At 41.1% G+C, this 16,378-nt stretch overlaps 1 protein-coding gene across 1 annotated transcript in view; it reads right to left on the bottom strand.

The window, feature by feature from the left end:
• Positions 1-16,378, bottom strand: part of LRWD1 (leucine rich repeats and WD repeat domain containing 1) — a 24,960-nt gene continuing 8,582 nt past the window's right edge. The window contains exons 7-16 of the mRNA XM_072138160.1: positions 15,246-15,731; positions 15,031-15,160; positions 12,567-12,652; positions 12,196-12,403; positions 10,068-10,140; positions 8,954-9,094; positions 8,540-8,643; positions 6,978-7,136; positions 3,361-3,479; positions 1-759 (exon numbers count right to left, since the gene is read on the bottom strand). Coding sequence (XP_071994261.1) covers positions 619-759; positions 3,361-3,479; positions 6,978-7,136; positions 8,540-8,643; positions 8,954-9,094; positions 10,068-10,140; positions 12,196-12,403; positions 12,567-12,652; positions 15,031-15,160; positions 15,246-15,731 — 1,647 coding nt within the window. The 3' untranslated portion in view covers positions 1-618. The remainder of the gene's footprint in view (positions 760-3,360; positions 3,480-6,977; positions 7,137-8,539; positions 8,644-8,953; positions 9,095-10,067; positions 10,141-12,195; positions 12,404-12,566; positions 12,653-15,030; positions 15,161-15,245; positions 15,732-16,378) is intronic.

Consider the following 16,378-nt stretch of genomic DNA (forward strand, 5'->3'; position numbering starts at 1 on the left):
TTAAATGTGCACCTTTTATTTTTCTGCAGCGGCTTTCAAATCAAAAGATTGATTTTTAGCATCAGTTAATCTAAAGGAAACATATGTTTACATATTTGATTTGGATCAGACATTTCTTTTCTATTTTGCACAAGCAGTGAATAAATTTAAAACCAAGGGTGTGGTCACACGTACCACTAAGGTATGCAGATGGACCTGGGCTCGATCAAGTATGCGGTTCTATGGAAATGCATGTGATCGGTAACCAGAACCCGGTGTCTTGGATTAAAACAATGCTAGACAGATCGCTTGTGTTTCCGTAGAAACACATGCGCGATCAGGCCAAGGCCTGACCTCGTACCCTGGTGTTCGTGTGACCAAAACCTAGGACGGAAAACTGCTCCTCTTTTTTCCTGCAAGGGTTTACAATGACAAAAGATGCAAAGTCGAGTTAAACACTTTTAGTTCCACGCATATTATTACACATATACAAACATCTCTTATGAAATGTGCAAAACATTTCTGGAGAGGGAATTTATAAAATATTGAAATAAAAAAAAAAAGCTTAAAAAAACATAAAACCAGGACTTCATTCCCATAGGGAAACTACTTTAAAAACGGAATGAAATATTTTATCCTTCACAGTATCTTCCATATGGAGATAAGATTTTTGTCTGTTAACGCTACCAGGTATTCCATCTCCGGGTCCGTGAGCACAGTGTTAATCACAGATTCTCCCACTTTCTCTTTCTTGGCTACAGGATACGGCCAGTCTATAATCTGTCATAACAAATATAATATAAATTGAATATAATGGTTGCATTAAGTGAGACTAATACATCATCAGGTAGCAATTGTCATGTATCTTCAAGCATCTATGATAAATCAGTCTGCTTATGATATTAATATACCGTTTATTCATATTAGCAAGAGAAAAAGCCTATAGGTTAGCCAATAATCTAATGAAACACTGACTAGGATGAGCAGAGGAGGTAAACGTACAGACGGGGATCACATGCATCAGTTTTACATTTAGGTGGTCTTCACATGCTGAGTTTAGAAACACAATTCAGTTCTAGCGGGGGAGAAATTCTCTGTCGCAGATAAGGTGAGAACTAAACACTTTCAATCGGGAACTAGCTACAGGTGTTTTGCAAGTAATCGATACAAAATATGCATTGCTAGTCACCAAACTGCTGCATACTATTGCATGTTATACACCCAGGTTGCCCGTTTCTAATATGGCTCTCTTGAGGCTGCGTTCACACATAGCGTTTACATTGTGTTTTTAAAAGCAGTACAGCTGAGGAGAGGAGATTTGCATAATTAAATTGCTGTTAACATTTGAGTTTACAAAACACAACGTTAATGCAATGCATTAATGATGTGTTCACATTCCATTAACAGTGCGTTTACAAAACAAAATAACACATATGTAACCATTTTGTTGATAACATTAGCAGTTACAAAACACAATGTTAAAAGCAATGTAACGTGGCAAATCTCCTCTGCTCAGCTGTATTTTGTTTCAAAATGTAACGTGTCAACTAAGCATGAAGGAAGTGTGTTTCGATTATAAGGATGCTTAAATCGCTTACTTTTCCATAGAAACGCATACAGAATTGGGTCCAGGCCTGCTCTGGTACCTCAGCGCTGCATTTGTAAGCGCAGTGCTTGCAGTACGTGTGACCGCACCCTAAGGGACATATACGCTCACCGGCCACTTTATTAGGTACACCATGCTAGTAACGGGTTGGGACCCCCTTTTGCCTTCAGAACTGCCTCAATTCTTCGTGGCATAGATTCAACAAGGTGCTGGAAGCATTCCTCAGAGATTTTGGTCCATATTGACATGATGGCATCACACAGTTGCCGCAGATTTGTCGGCTGCACATCCATGATGCGAATCTCCCGTTCCATCACATCCCAAAGATGCTCTATTGGATTGAGATCTGGTGACTGTGGAGGCCATTTGAGTACAGTGAACTCATTGTCATGTTCAAGAAACCAGTCTGAGATGATTCCAGCTTTATGACATGGCGCATTATCCTGCTGAAAGTAGCCATCAGATGTTACAGGGTACATTGTGGTCATAAAGGGATGGACATGGTCAGCAACAATACTCAGGTAGGCTGTGGCGTTGCAACGATGCTCAATTGGTACCAAGGGGCCCAAAGAGTGCCAAGAAAATATTCCCCACACCATGACACCACCACCACCAGCCTGAACCGTTGATACAAGGCAGGATGGATCCATGCTTTCATGTTGTTGACGTCAAATTCTGACCCTACCATCCGAATGTCGCAGCAGAAATCGAGACTCATCAGACCAGGCAACGTTTTTTCCAATCTTCTACTGTCCAATTTCGATGAGCTTGTGCAAATTGTAGCCTCAGTTTCCTGTTCTTAGCTGAAAGGAGTGGCCCACAGAACTGCCGCTCACTGGATGTTTTTTCTTTTTCGGACCATTCTCTGTAAACCCTAGAGATGGTTGTGCGTGAAAATCCCAGTAGATCAGCAGTTTCTGAAATACTCAGACCAACCCTTCTGGCACCAACAACCATGCCACGTTCAAAGGCACTCAAATCACCTTTCTTCCCCATACTGATGCTCGGTTTGAACTGCAGGAGATTGTCTTGACCATGTCTACATGTCTAAATGCACTGAGTTGCCGCCATGTGATTGGCTGATTAGAAATTAAGTGTTAACGAGCAGTTGGACAGGTGTACCTAATAAAGTAGCCAGTGAGTGTATGTGGTAAGCTGTATCATTCCAAGTTACACTGCCCCTCCTGAATGTGAAAATGATACATGTGATCCTCATCTGAATACTCACCTCCTCCACAGATCCTAGTCTGCATTGTATTAGGCCACATTCACACACACACTGCCTTTGAATTGCATTTTGAAACATTGAAGGTGCATTCACACGCGACGTTAATGCATGCGTTTTGAAACAGCTGAGAAAAGGAGATTTACCCGATTACAGTGTTATCAATGTAAACAGCAATGTAGTCAGGCAAATCTCTCCTCAGACACAAAAAGCTGGGAACAAATCTTTGAAAAGGTCAACAACAATACCATCTTTGTATCCTATAGAACACAATCACATCACATCTTTCATTTCTTAAGGTGCTGTAGTGTGACTGCCATTTTTTTTTATTTTGGACAGTACCATAAATTTTCCCCTACAAGCTATAAACACATCACCATTCCAGCAACACTGGTCTCATACAGTGAGCGCATCGCCGGATTACACCACAGGGGGGATGTGGAGTTGTTACTTTACCTCATTTCCAGTATTTAGAATTTTTTTATTTTAACAACTTGGATAACTCCTTTAACATAAACTAAACCAGGGAACTACACTTCAGCCTACATACCTTGGTGGGCTCCTTCAGCGCCTTGCATGACACTCCTTTCTGTAATTCAGCCTGGCAGGACTCAAGGTCATATATCCATATCTTCCCAGCTTCATCTCCACACAGAACGCAGTATCGATCTGTAAAGAGGGTTATATTTTTATAAACTCACTGCTTCCATACAGTTACATGACTGTAAATGGTTTTTCATCACTTTGAAGAGGTTTTTTTTTTCCTATATGGATGTGTCCACCCATGACTGTCACTATACTCAAACCTCTCCACCTGCTGTCACACAGTGAGAAACAAAAAAGGTGGCTCAATACAGCCACTACAGTTGTTAAAGGGTTTCTCCGAGATGGGGACTGCAGCAGTCAGAAATTTATCACTAATTGTTTGGATGGGTGAAAAATATTGATTATGGGAACGATTGTGTAACTGCACTATAGTGTGTGCTCTATACAGCGCCCGATTACGATGGCCATGTCACAACCTCTAAAAGGGCTTTTCCCACAAAGACAAGTTAGGCCCTATCCACAAGTGCCGAGACCCCCGCAGATCGTGAAAACAAGAGGTTAGACTAATGAAGCAGATGGAGCTAACGGAAATTGCTGAGCACAGAGCTCGTAGATCTCCGTCAGCTCCATAGAAATTAATGGAGCAGAATGGTCATGTGCAGCCGTCTCCATTACTTTCATGGAGCAACAAGGGGTAGGTTGTACCCCTCGTTTTTGCAATCTGTGGGGGTCTCAGCACTGATACCCCAACTGATCAGCAATTTAGGCCCTATCCCTTGTCTTTGTGGGAAAACACCTTTAACCCCTTAAGGACCAGGCCCTTTTTCGTTTTTGCGTTTTTATTTTTCACTCCCCACCTTCAAAAATCTATAACTTTTTTATTTTTCCATGTACAGAGCTGTGTGATGGCTTATTTTCTGCGTAACAAATTGCACTTCGTAGTGATGGTATTAAATATTCCATGCCGTGCACTGGGAAGCGGGAAAAAAATTCTAAATGCAGTGAAAATGATGAAAAAACACATTTGCGCCATTTCTTGTGGGCTTGGTTTTTACAGCTTTCACTGTGCACCCCAAATGACATGTCTATTTCATTCATTGGGTCAATACGATCACGGGGATACCAAATTTGTATAGGTTTTATAATGTTTTCATACATTTACAAAAATTAAAACCTCCTGTACAGAAAAAAAATTCTTCATTTTGCCGTGTTCTTGCGCTAATAACTTTTTCATACTTTGGTGTATGGAGCTGTGGGTGGTGTCATTTTTTGCGACTTCTGATGACGTTTTCAATGCTTCTATTTTTAGGACTGTTCGACATTTTGATCACTTTTTATAGAATTTTTTCTATTTTTCAAAATGGCAAAAAAATGCCATTTGCGACTTCGGGCGCTATTTTCCGCTACAGGGTTTAACGCAGTGAAAAACGGTTATTATATTTTGATAGATCGGGCATTTTCGGACACGGCGATACCTATTGTGTTTATGATTTTTACTGTTTATTTATATTTATATCAGTTCTAGGGAAAGGGGGGTGATTTGAATTTTTATGTTTTTTTAATATAATTTTTTTTTTTTTACTTTTTTTTATTTATTTTTTTTACTATTTTACAGACTCCCTAGGGTACTTTAACCCTAGGTTGTCTGATTGATCCTACCATATACTGCCATACTACAGTATGGCAGTATATGGGGATTTTGCATACCATCTATTATAATGTGCAGATCGCACATTATAATAGATAGCCTCGATCATGACAGCCTGGGATCTTTGTGTGATCCCAGGCTGTCATGGCAACGGATCGCCGCTCCCCGGTGACGTCACGGGGAGTGACGATCGGAGCCAAGATGGCGGCGCCCACGCGCCGCCGGCTCTTTAATGCCGCCGGCAGCTTTGCCGGCGACAATCAAAGGGTTAACACCCGCGATCGGTGCAAGCACCGATCGCGGGTGTTAGCGACGGGCGTTTGCTTCATTATGAAGCAAATGCCCGGTGAGTATGAAGAGGGCTCAGCCTGTGAGCCCTCTTCATACTCCCCCATGCGCAGTAAGACGTAAGGGTACGTCTTATTGCGCTATGGGGTTAATGTTTGTTATTAGCAATAAATGTTGATTACCTCACCACGTATGAAGGAAACATATATGCATTTGAGGTAATCAGCTACCCAACAATTTCTCCACAGATAGGTAAATTAGGATCATTAACACATTTTCATTTTTCACTCTCCACCTTCAAAAATCTAACTTTTTTATTTTTCCATGTAAAGAGCTCTGTTTGGGCTTGTTTTCTGCATAACAAATTTAACTACATAGTGATGGAATTTATTATTCCATGCCGTATACTGGGAAGCGGGAAAAAAAATTCAGAATGCAGTGAAAATGATGAAAAATGTTTTTTTTTTATTTTTTCTATTTTTTTGTTACCATTATTTTAGATCCTCCAGGGTAATTTAACCCTGCAGGGTCCGATTGCTAATACTATATACTGCAATACTACTGTATTGCACTAAATAGCTGTTTTACAATGATTTTTAATATCCTGCCATCTGGTGGCTATTAGAAATCATTGCACCTGGCAAGCCTACGAGTCTCAATGAGACTCTAGGCCAGTGATGGCAAACCTTTTAGAGACCGAGTGCCCAAACTACAACCAAGACCCGCTTATTTATCGCAAAGTGCCCACACAGAAATTTAATTTGTGATTTATACTCCCTTCTCTGTCACAGTTTTTATTGATACAAGCACCTGAGGACACTAATAACGCAGAAAATAGTCCCAGGTAGCACTGTCACTTTAAAATAGCTCTGTGCACAGCAAGTCCTGGGCTGTCTGGGACTGCAGGAAGATACCTGGAGTCATCTCTGGTGATGGCCTGGGTGCCCACAGAAAGGGCTCCGAGTGCCACCTCTGGCACCAGTGCCATAGGTTAGCCATCACTGCTCTAGGCTGTCATAGCAACCGATCGGGCATCCAAGATGGTGGCTGGCATTTAACTGGCATTTTTCTGTCTATGTTTGGCGTTGTTTTGGCACAGTTGTGGAGAAAATGCTGTTTTGCGACTTTCCATTGCACCAAATGGGCATAGGACAATATAAAGTCTCTTTGCACCAAACTCATTAAACTTCCATAGCCAAGTTTTCTCAATAGGACTGTGTTCATGTATTGTGATTTTCTATTTAGGCGCAAGTTTTGTTGCAAAATTGACTCCAGTCCTCACCATGGTCTATGTGTTGTGACTTTTTATAGCATTTTGAAACTTCATATGCAACTTTTGCAAACCTCATAGCATAAAAACACTGCCAACAGATTTATCAAGAGCCAAAAGCCAGAAAGCCAGGACAGTGGAGCTTCAAAGACAGAACTTGTCGTAAAAAGCCTGCCTTATGAAAAATTACCCCTATTTGGGGGAGATTTATAAGATTTGTCTGAGAGCAGAACTGCTCTAGTTGCCCATGGCAACCAATCAGCGCTAAGCTTTCATTTTCCCACAGCAGTTTATGAAATTAAAGCTGAGCTGTGATTGGTTTCCATAGACAACGAGAACGGTTTTACCTCAGACACTTTTGATAAATCTTCCCAATTGAGTTTTTGTATTCAGACGTGATGAGCGTGCTCCTTACCTGTAGATGTTGCCAGAGCAAGATATGGTAGATCCGTCTCTGACCATTTAAGCTCTGCCAGTATATGGGCATCTGCTTTCCTACTGCTTTTAGACTTTTTCTCAAAAGTTTTCTTCCAGCTCCACACGTATATGGATCCTTGCATTGCACTTTTAGAAACTGTGAATAAGTATAAAGTTATTACAGTATAATAATAACAGTATAATAATTACAGTATAATAAATTACTGGTTACATCTTGGTGAATCTGTTAAATAAATCAAAAATATGTACCGTATATACCCGAGTATAAGCCGAGGCCCTTAATTTTACCACAAAAACTTATTGACACGAGTATAAGCCTAGGGTGGAAAATGCATCGGTCACAGCCTCCCCCAGTGATGTAATGCCCCATGCTGCAGCCTCACCCAGTAATGTAATGCCCCATGCTGCAGCCTCACTCAGTAATGTAATGCCCCATGCTGCAGCCTCACTCAGTAATGTAATGCCCCATGCTGCAGCCTCACCCAGTAATGTAATGCCCCATGCTGCAGCCTCACCCAGTAATGTAATGCCCCATGCTGCAGCCTCACTCAGTAATGTAATGCCCCATGCAGCACCCTCACACAGTAATGTAATGCCCCATGCTGCAGCCTCACCCAGTAATGTAATGCCCCATGCAGCACCCTCACCCAGTAATGTAATGCCCCATGCTGCAGCCTCACCCAGTAATGTAATGCCCCATGCTGCAGCCTCACCCAGTAATGTAATGCCCCATGGTGCAGCCTCACCCAGTAATGTAATGCCCCATGGTGCAGCCTCACCCAGTAATGTAATGCCCCATGGTGCAGCCTCACCCAGTAATGTAATGCCCCATGCTGCAGCCTCACTCAGTAATGTAATGCCCCATGCTGCAGCCTCACCCAGTAATGTAATGCCCCATGGTGCAGCCTCACCCAGTAATGTAATGCCCCATGGTGCAGCCTCACCCAGTAATGTAATGCCCCATGCTGCAGCCTCACCCAGTAATGTAATGCCCCATGCAGCAGCCTCACTCAGTAATGTAATGCTCCATGCTTCAACCTCCCCCATTAATGTAATGCCCCGTGCTGGAGCCTCCACTGTAATGTAATGCCCTGTGCTGCTGCCTCTTTCCTAGTGAAATGCCCCGTGCTGCAGCCTCTCCCATAATGAATTGCCCCCTGCTGCAGAGTGGGCAGAGACGCATACATGCCCTATACACTATGTCTGTAGCGGTCGCTGTTGCCAATGTCATAGTGTTCCCCTGGATGGATGCATCTCTGCCCGCTCTGTTCTACGTGAGCAAGAGAAAGAAGAGGAGTCGGACGGAACATTGGGGAGCATCAGAAGGCGAGTATGTAAGTTTTATTTTTTTATACACTCATGTATAAGCTGAGTTGGCTTATACACAAGAATATATGGTGTATACCATCACCAGTTATTCCTATGTAACCTCTCCAGTCTTTTGGGTTCTCCCATTGACTTCACTTATACTATGGATATGCCATAAATTTGTATGATGAGAATGCCACTTAATATTAAAAAAAGTTGTGTATAACTTACCTACAAGATCTTCGCTCAGAAATGCCAGACCATCCACAATGTGGAAATCAGAATCCTTGGACTCCTTGTTGTATATAGGGAAATTAAACTCTACTTCATAGGAGCTGCAATAAAATAAAAGGTACAGCTTAAAATAAATTAAATGAGTATACAAATAAATATATACTTTTTAAAAATAAAAAATACATTTTCTATAACATTTTTTGTGACGGTCATGAGCATTCATTAAACTCATGCTTTTACAATTTTAATTTGATTGGGGTATTATATGGCCTGTATATTTAGACGCCCTGGTTCAGATAGGACCACAACCTAATGGGATCACAGTTTCCATCACATTTATTATAAACATACAATACAATGCTATGCTTTCTACAAGAGTATGGGGCAGAAAATAAAGAAATACACTGTTACCGTCTTCCTTGCTGCTTTTTTAGTGCTATGTCCCAAACAAAGCAACCTTCTTCACAAGCTCCCATCAAGTACTGATCAGGGCTTGAAGGAACTGGACAAAGACGCAGGGGAGTAGATGTCGTATCCAGGATGAGCAATTGACTGCAAACCAGAAAAACAGTGATAAAATTAGAGTTTTCAACAAAGCAAAATGCTGAAAGTCTAAAATTCTTGGGCTCGTAAAGGGACTAACATAATCCAGTATGGATTACGAAGTTTGCATTCTAATGGCACAAGCAGTCGTACTGTAAAATTCCAGCACCGTATCAGATCGGCTGGTCAATATAATGCTTCAATAGTAAGAAATTGTTGTGTATAATACTATATATACAAAGTTCTTTTTGCTGTCAACATTAATCCAAAGTGCGAAATGAGAAGTAACAAAAACCACCAGAACCTCTAAGGTTGATTTGCAAAAAGGAGTAAGGTTACACAATCATTTCTTCAGCACCAGAACGCCGGCCGCTAGGCTCCACATCCCGCAGTTAAACCCATGTGCAACCCTATGAAAGGGGTTTCCAGGAACATGGATCTCAAGAGAAGGGGCCGCTAGACTGATTGGTGGGAGCATTTTGGACATGGCTCCTTGTATTCTTCATTACAGCTTTTTAATTGCTCGTTTTGCAAATATAAGAAATTGTTTTAAAGTTCCCCGAGTTTTTAGTGGTACTGTACTATTGCGGCTCTGCCCTCCTGCAAAACGGACCATCGGTCTAGCTATCCCTTCTTACCAAATCTATGTCCGGGAGACACCTTTCATAGGGTGCACACTGGGGGACTGCAGGAAGTGGAGCCTATACGGCGTATATACGCGCCCCATACGGCAGTGTGAATGGAGCCTTAGAGGTACTGTTGCTTTTTGTTACTTCTCATTTCACACTTAATGTTTACTTCTGGACTCAATGCGTAGGATTAGCATTTTGACTTTCTAGCTCTGTTTTTCCAGTGATTATTTGTGACTATCCATTTCTGTTTGTGCTGACGTACAGGCTACATCTACAAATACTCAATTCTCTGTTCTCATACAATAGATTATCAGCATTTAATGGTAGAATATAGTTCTTGAACACCATACCTGGCCCTGAAGTTGTATTCATGGTCAGGAACACCTATATCCCATAAGATAATCCTCTTGTCATAAGATCCAGCTAGTAAGAAAGAAAGGGAACTTGAGTAAGATATTTTCACAGTTGATTATAAAAAATAGCTATACAAATTTAGTACTGATAGTATGGAATCACAATTCTCAATACCAAAAAAAATATTCCCTCCTATAGCCTGCACTGCACTGCATTTACAAAACTAACATGTTAGCACACACCATAGGATAATCATTAACATCAATTTGCATTTTGTAAAGGCAAATGTTAACAGCAATGTAATGCAAATCTCCTCTCTCCAGCTGTAGTATTGCATTTCATAACTGAATGTAAACGACGCGTGTGAAAGCAGCCTGAATGTAAAACTGTTACTAATCACAAAAATCAGATTTTAGATTTCAGTCCCCCGTTTATCTTGTCACCTTAAGTTCCAGCAATTTCAGGGCTTGTTGTTACAGTGTATCAGCATATCATACGCAATATCTATCAGTGAAGGTGGGGGGCGGACTGTCTTAAAAGCCTACCGTATATACTCGTGTATAATCCGAGTTTTTCAGCACAAAAATGTGCTGAAAACCCCCCAACTCGGCTTATACACGAATGTATAAAAAATTTACTTGCATACTCACCGTCCGATGCTCCCTGACTCCTCTTCCTTCTCCCGTTCACATACAACAAAGCGGGCAGAGATGTGTCCATGCACTCTGCCCACAGGCACACTATGCGCAGTGGGCAGAGCGCATGGACGCGTCTCTGCCTGCTCTGTTCCACGTGAGTGGGAGAAGGAAGAGGAGTAGCACGGATCATAGGAAAGCGAGTATGTAAGTTTATTTTTTTATACAATAAGGGTCTGTGGGGCATTTCATTAGGGAGGAGGCTGCAGCACAGGACATTTCATTAGGGAGGAGGCTGCAGTATAAGTTATTTCATTAGTGAGGAGGCTGCAGCAGGGGGCATTTTACTAGGGAGGAGGCTGCAGCAGGGGGCATTTCATTAGGGAGGAGGCTGCAGCAGGGGGCATTTCATTAGGGAGGAGGCTGCAGCACAAGGAATTTCATTAGGGAGGAGGCTGCAGCACAAGGCATTTCATTAGGGAGGAGGATGTAGACAGGGAATTTCATTACAGGGGAAGCTGCAGCATGGGGGATTTCATTAGGGAGGAGGCTGCAGCAGGGGGCATTTCATTAGGGAGGAGGCTGCAGCAGGGGGCATTTCATTAGGGAGGAGGCTGCAGCAGGGGGCATTTCATTAGGGAGGAGGCTGCAGCAGGGGGCATTTCATTGGGGAGGAGGATGTAGACAGGGCATTTCATTACAGAGGAAGCTGCAGCATGGGGGATTTCATTACGGGGGAGGTTGCAGCATAAGACATTACATTACTTGGTGAGGCTGTAACCAATGCATTTTCCAAACTAGGCTTATACTCAAGTCAATACGTTTTTCCAGTTATTTGTGGTAAAATTAGGGGCCTCTGCTTATAGACAAAACGGCTTATACTCGAGTATATACAGTAATGCAGGCTGCAGCCTTACACTAATAAAGCAATGTCTCTGTTTACCAACAGAGACAGAAGGCACCGTGTGGGACAGTAAGTAAGGACCAAGGTAAATACAAGGGTTTTTTTGTTTTATGCCACCTTGGGCAAATAAAATAATTCAACTTCTTTAACTTTTTAGCCCCGCCACTGTTCTGTTTACATGCTGTTGACCATCACAGGTCCTGCTGTCCCGGGGACTGCCTTTCCATTACTAGGTTCCCACAAAACTGGCTTCTGCTAACTGGAGGTATCTAGCCTTACCAAATAAATGTGGTATAATAGCTGCATATTTATATTATAATATATGTGAATACTTTAACACTGATCCAAATGCAGCAACAAGGACAAGGGAATTAACAGCATGTGCTATTCTGTAGTGGGATACGTTCCAGATTTATAGCGCATTTCACCTGCTAGATTGTGAAATGTCCACACTACATAAATCAGTGCAAACCAAGATTACAGAAGCAGCAACAACTGAGGATCTGAAATCAGGAGGAAACATAACCCATAGGGTGGTGAAGTACATTTAAAGGGATAGAATTCTGTTGCTATTTTGTTACTTACTGAAGAGGAAGGTGTCCTGTGTTGGGCTGAAGCACATGACGGAGATGGCTTTTTTATGTGCTTTTATCTCACCATAACATAAACTAACTTTAGGATGCATTAATTTCACAATGCCAGATCTTCCACCCGCTGCTAATATATTGATTTTTCTTTTCTGTCCCTCTTTGCAGATCATTGTTACAGTGGTCCATGCCAGTGTAAAGAACTCCTAAATAAATGAAACCCAACAGGTTAAGATATAGACGTTGTAAGGAATTAAAAATCATAAAACAAAAATAAGTAAGAATTTAAAACATGAGGAATTTCCAATATTAGGACTGGTGGCTCCAACCAAAAAAAATTCTATTATATTTCTTCACGACCACACTTACCTCTCCAGGGATTTTATACTTCTTCAGGACTTTTCCAGTCTCACAATCAATTACACAGACAGATTCCCCACCACATGTGGCAATGACTAAAAAAAGCAAGTATTCATCAGAATATTAGTATTCTCATCTTATCATCTTACAACAAAATCATTGCAGATAAAGTATACAAGACACTGTGTCACCTAGGATTACAAATCTGCTGTCCTATTAAAGAGGAGAATCTCCACTTGTGCTTTTAGGTAAAATTCCACTGTAAAAGTTGCCTTAAAAAAATACATATCACAACTCGCAACCGTAAATTTAAACAGTGGATATTTCTGGTTCACAGACTCACAACACAAGGGTGTGTTTGTAGGTGCCAAGCTTCAGGAGATGACCCCCCCCCCCATATTGCAGCAAAGGCTTACTGCCAGCACTGATTGCAGGTGTTCTCCGGCCGATGGCGGCTTCAAAACCCGTGACGTCACCATGAAAGCCTCGGGTCTATCGAAGATTCATGCTTCATGTTAACCCTTTCATTACAATGTGCTATCAGCACATTGTAATGAATGAGGAGGAAAATCCCCATATACTGCCATACTGTAGTATGTGAGCCCTTTCCATGTACTCCTGTACATAAACGTCACAAGTCATTACGGTAAATGTCATGATTAAAAACTTTTATAAAAGTAAAAATTGTTATATGTAAAGCAGTTCCAAATATATTCTCATATAAAGTAGCCCCAAACAGAATCGCAAAACATGACCATACTGTAGTATGGCAATATATGGTAGGATCGATCAGACAAGTTACGGTTAAAGTACCCTAGGGAGTCTGAAGGATAGGAAAAATAAAAATAAAATAAAAGTTAAAACAAAAAAATTATAATAAAAAAACAAAAAAATTCAAATCACCCCCCTTCCCGTAGAACTGATATAAATATAAATAAACAATAAAAATCATAAACACATTAGGTATCGTTGCGTCCGAAAATACCCGATCTATCAAAATATAATAACCGTTTTCACTGCGTTTAACCCCGTAACGGAAAATAGTGCCCAGAGTCGAAAATGACATTTTTTGCCATTTTAAAAAATATAAAAAATTCTATAAAAAGTGATCAAAAGGTCGTACAGTCCTAAAAATGATAACAGCAAACGACACCTCCCAAAGCTCCATACACCAAAGTATAAAAAAGTTATTAGCGCCAGAAGATGGCAAAATCCAAAAAACTTTTTTGTACAGGAGGTTTTGATTTTTGTAAATGTATGAAAACATTATAAAACCTATACATATTTGGTATCCCCATAATCGTACCAACCTAAAGAATAAAGTAGACATGTCATTTGGGGCATACAGAGAAACCCGTAAAATCCAAGCCCACAAGAATATGGTGCGAATGCGGTTTTTCACCAATTTCACTGCATTTGGAATTTTTTCCCACTTCCCAGTACATGGCATGGAATATTAAATAACAACATTTTGAAGTGTAGTTTTCTGCGCAGAAAATAAGCCATAACACAGCTCTGTACATGGAAAAATAAAAAAGTTATAGATTTTTGAAGGTGGGGAGTGAAAAATGAAAACGCAAAAAACGAAAAAGGGCATCGGCGGGAAGGTGTTAAAGACTTGGCCCTTTTTTGTTTTTGCGTTTCCATTTTTCACTCCCCATCTTCAAAACTTTTTCGTTTTTATGTGTACACAGCTGTGCAAGGGCTTGTTTTCTGCATAACAAATTGTACATTGCAGCGATTTATTATTCTACGCTATGTACTGGGAAGTCGAGAAAAAAATTCCAAATCCGGTGAAATTGGTGAAAAACAGCATTGCTCCATTTTTTGTGGACTCTGTTTCTACGACTTTCACTGTGTGCTCTAAATGACATGTCTCCATTATAACCCAGCAAACAACCATCTCGTATGGAGAGAGCTTGGGCTGTGAGCCCTTTCCATACTCCTGTACATAAACGTCACAAGTCATTACGGTAAATGTCATGATGAAAAACTTTTATAAAAGTAAAAATTGTTATATGTAAAGCAGTTCCAAATTTATTCTCATATAAAGTAGCCCCAAACAGAATCGCAAAACATGAACTGGACATTCAGAAACCAATGACCCTGGGTCACAAATGGGTTAAGCAGAGATGCAGATTAGAGAAGGCTTCCTCCACATTCTTTGTTTGTGTAGAATGGTCTTCCATTCACCTTCCATTTCCCATAGACGACATACATAACATTACCTTCCATTACAGAACATTATTGTACACAATTTTAAGGTTCAACAGAACCTGCCAAACACAAGTGTAAACCAATCCTGACCTCTGCTACGAAAATTTGAAGTGCCACCCACAGAGCCACATGTGTGGTAAAATGGCTGCCCCATAAAACAACAAACAGACAGGAAAAATGTTTCAGGAATCAATTTTTAGTTAATGATGTAAAATATCTAAGCGATACATTAAATATACGGTATTAAGATGCTCACTTTTTCTTGAAGATGAAGAATCCAGATTAGGTTCAAAAGCACAAGACCATAACTGTGTGCGGAAGTCATCACTGTCATTGTTTTTGCTGTGAGTCTGAAGAAAATGGAGTGGCTCCAAATCAAACTGTTTCTAAAAAGGAAAAAGAAAAAAAAAATTACGATTGGATAAACACAGGATAAAAAACAGGAAAATAATAATAAAACAATATACTCACTTTCTTGCTTAGGTTCTTCTTTTCTGTCCCACTAGTCACAGCTCTGTCTGTCTGCTTTAATGGTGTGCTCCTCGAAGACGATCTTGTTGGTGTTAATGATAAATTGAATTTTTTCTCCTTAACAGGGGTACTATTCTGTTTATCCTTCACTGGGGTACTATTGTGTTTATCCTTCACTGGGGTACACCTGAGTGGGCTTTCTTGTAATCTGCTTGACTTCTTTGGTGACAAGACAATTGCAAGCACCTCACTGGACCTGAGCTTTTTAGTAGGAGACACCAGCTCTCGATCAGTTTCTGCACTAGACCTGAGTCTTTTGGATGGCGACTCCTTGTCACAGTCAGCTTCTGCCTTCAACTGCCTCCGAGATGGAGTTCTTGCCTCGCAATTAGTTTCTGCATTCAATCGGAGCCTTTTAGATGGAGTTTTAACTTCACTATCGGGTTCTGCATTTTGCATTAATTTCTTCCTGGGTGTTACTGAAGCCTGGAAAACAGAAGTGGAGTCAATTGTGGCTGATGGAGCCTAGGTGTGACAATAAGCAGAAATTTCCTTTTTCAGGATTCTGAATCACTTCAGTACTTAATAATAGTGTATTTCACATAACCTGGCTCTCTTTCAGTTGTGTATGTGTTTGAGCCCAAGAAAACCTGTGTGCCTGTGTCAGTCTCCTCTTCTCCATGCTCATCTAACTCCCTCAACCCTCCCCACGTCTTGTCATGTGTATTAAGCAGGCATGGGAGGGGATTCTATAAAATAGAGTAAGAATGCAAGGAGGAGACAGACATAGGCCACCGCATACTTCTGTCGTGTCACAAGCTAAAAATGACATTCCTGCTGACAGATTCACTTTAAGTTAAGAATCAGGAACTCCTTGGATCATAGATCGCTATGGTGTAATCAGTCCCAATGGTCCGTAACACAGGACTCTGAAAAGTCAATTGTTCACGGACCAACTACAGCAGTTCTTAAACTCTCCTAACTACCCTCTTAACCTCTTAACGCTCAGCGTCCGATATATCGGACGCTGAGCCGATGCCGGTTCAGCTCAAGATTTGAGCCGAACCGACATCGGGAAACACGGGGTGCCGGCTGTGACTGATAGCCGGCACCCCAGTGTAACACCCGCGATC

This window comes from Engystomops pustulosus, chromosome 2, assembly GCF_040894005.1.
Source record: "Engystomops pustulosus chromosome 2, aEngPut4.maternal, whole genome shotgun sequence".
Lineage (NCBI taxonomy): Eukaryota > Metazoa > Chordata > Amphibia > Anura > Leptodactylidae > Engystomops > Engystomops pustulosus.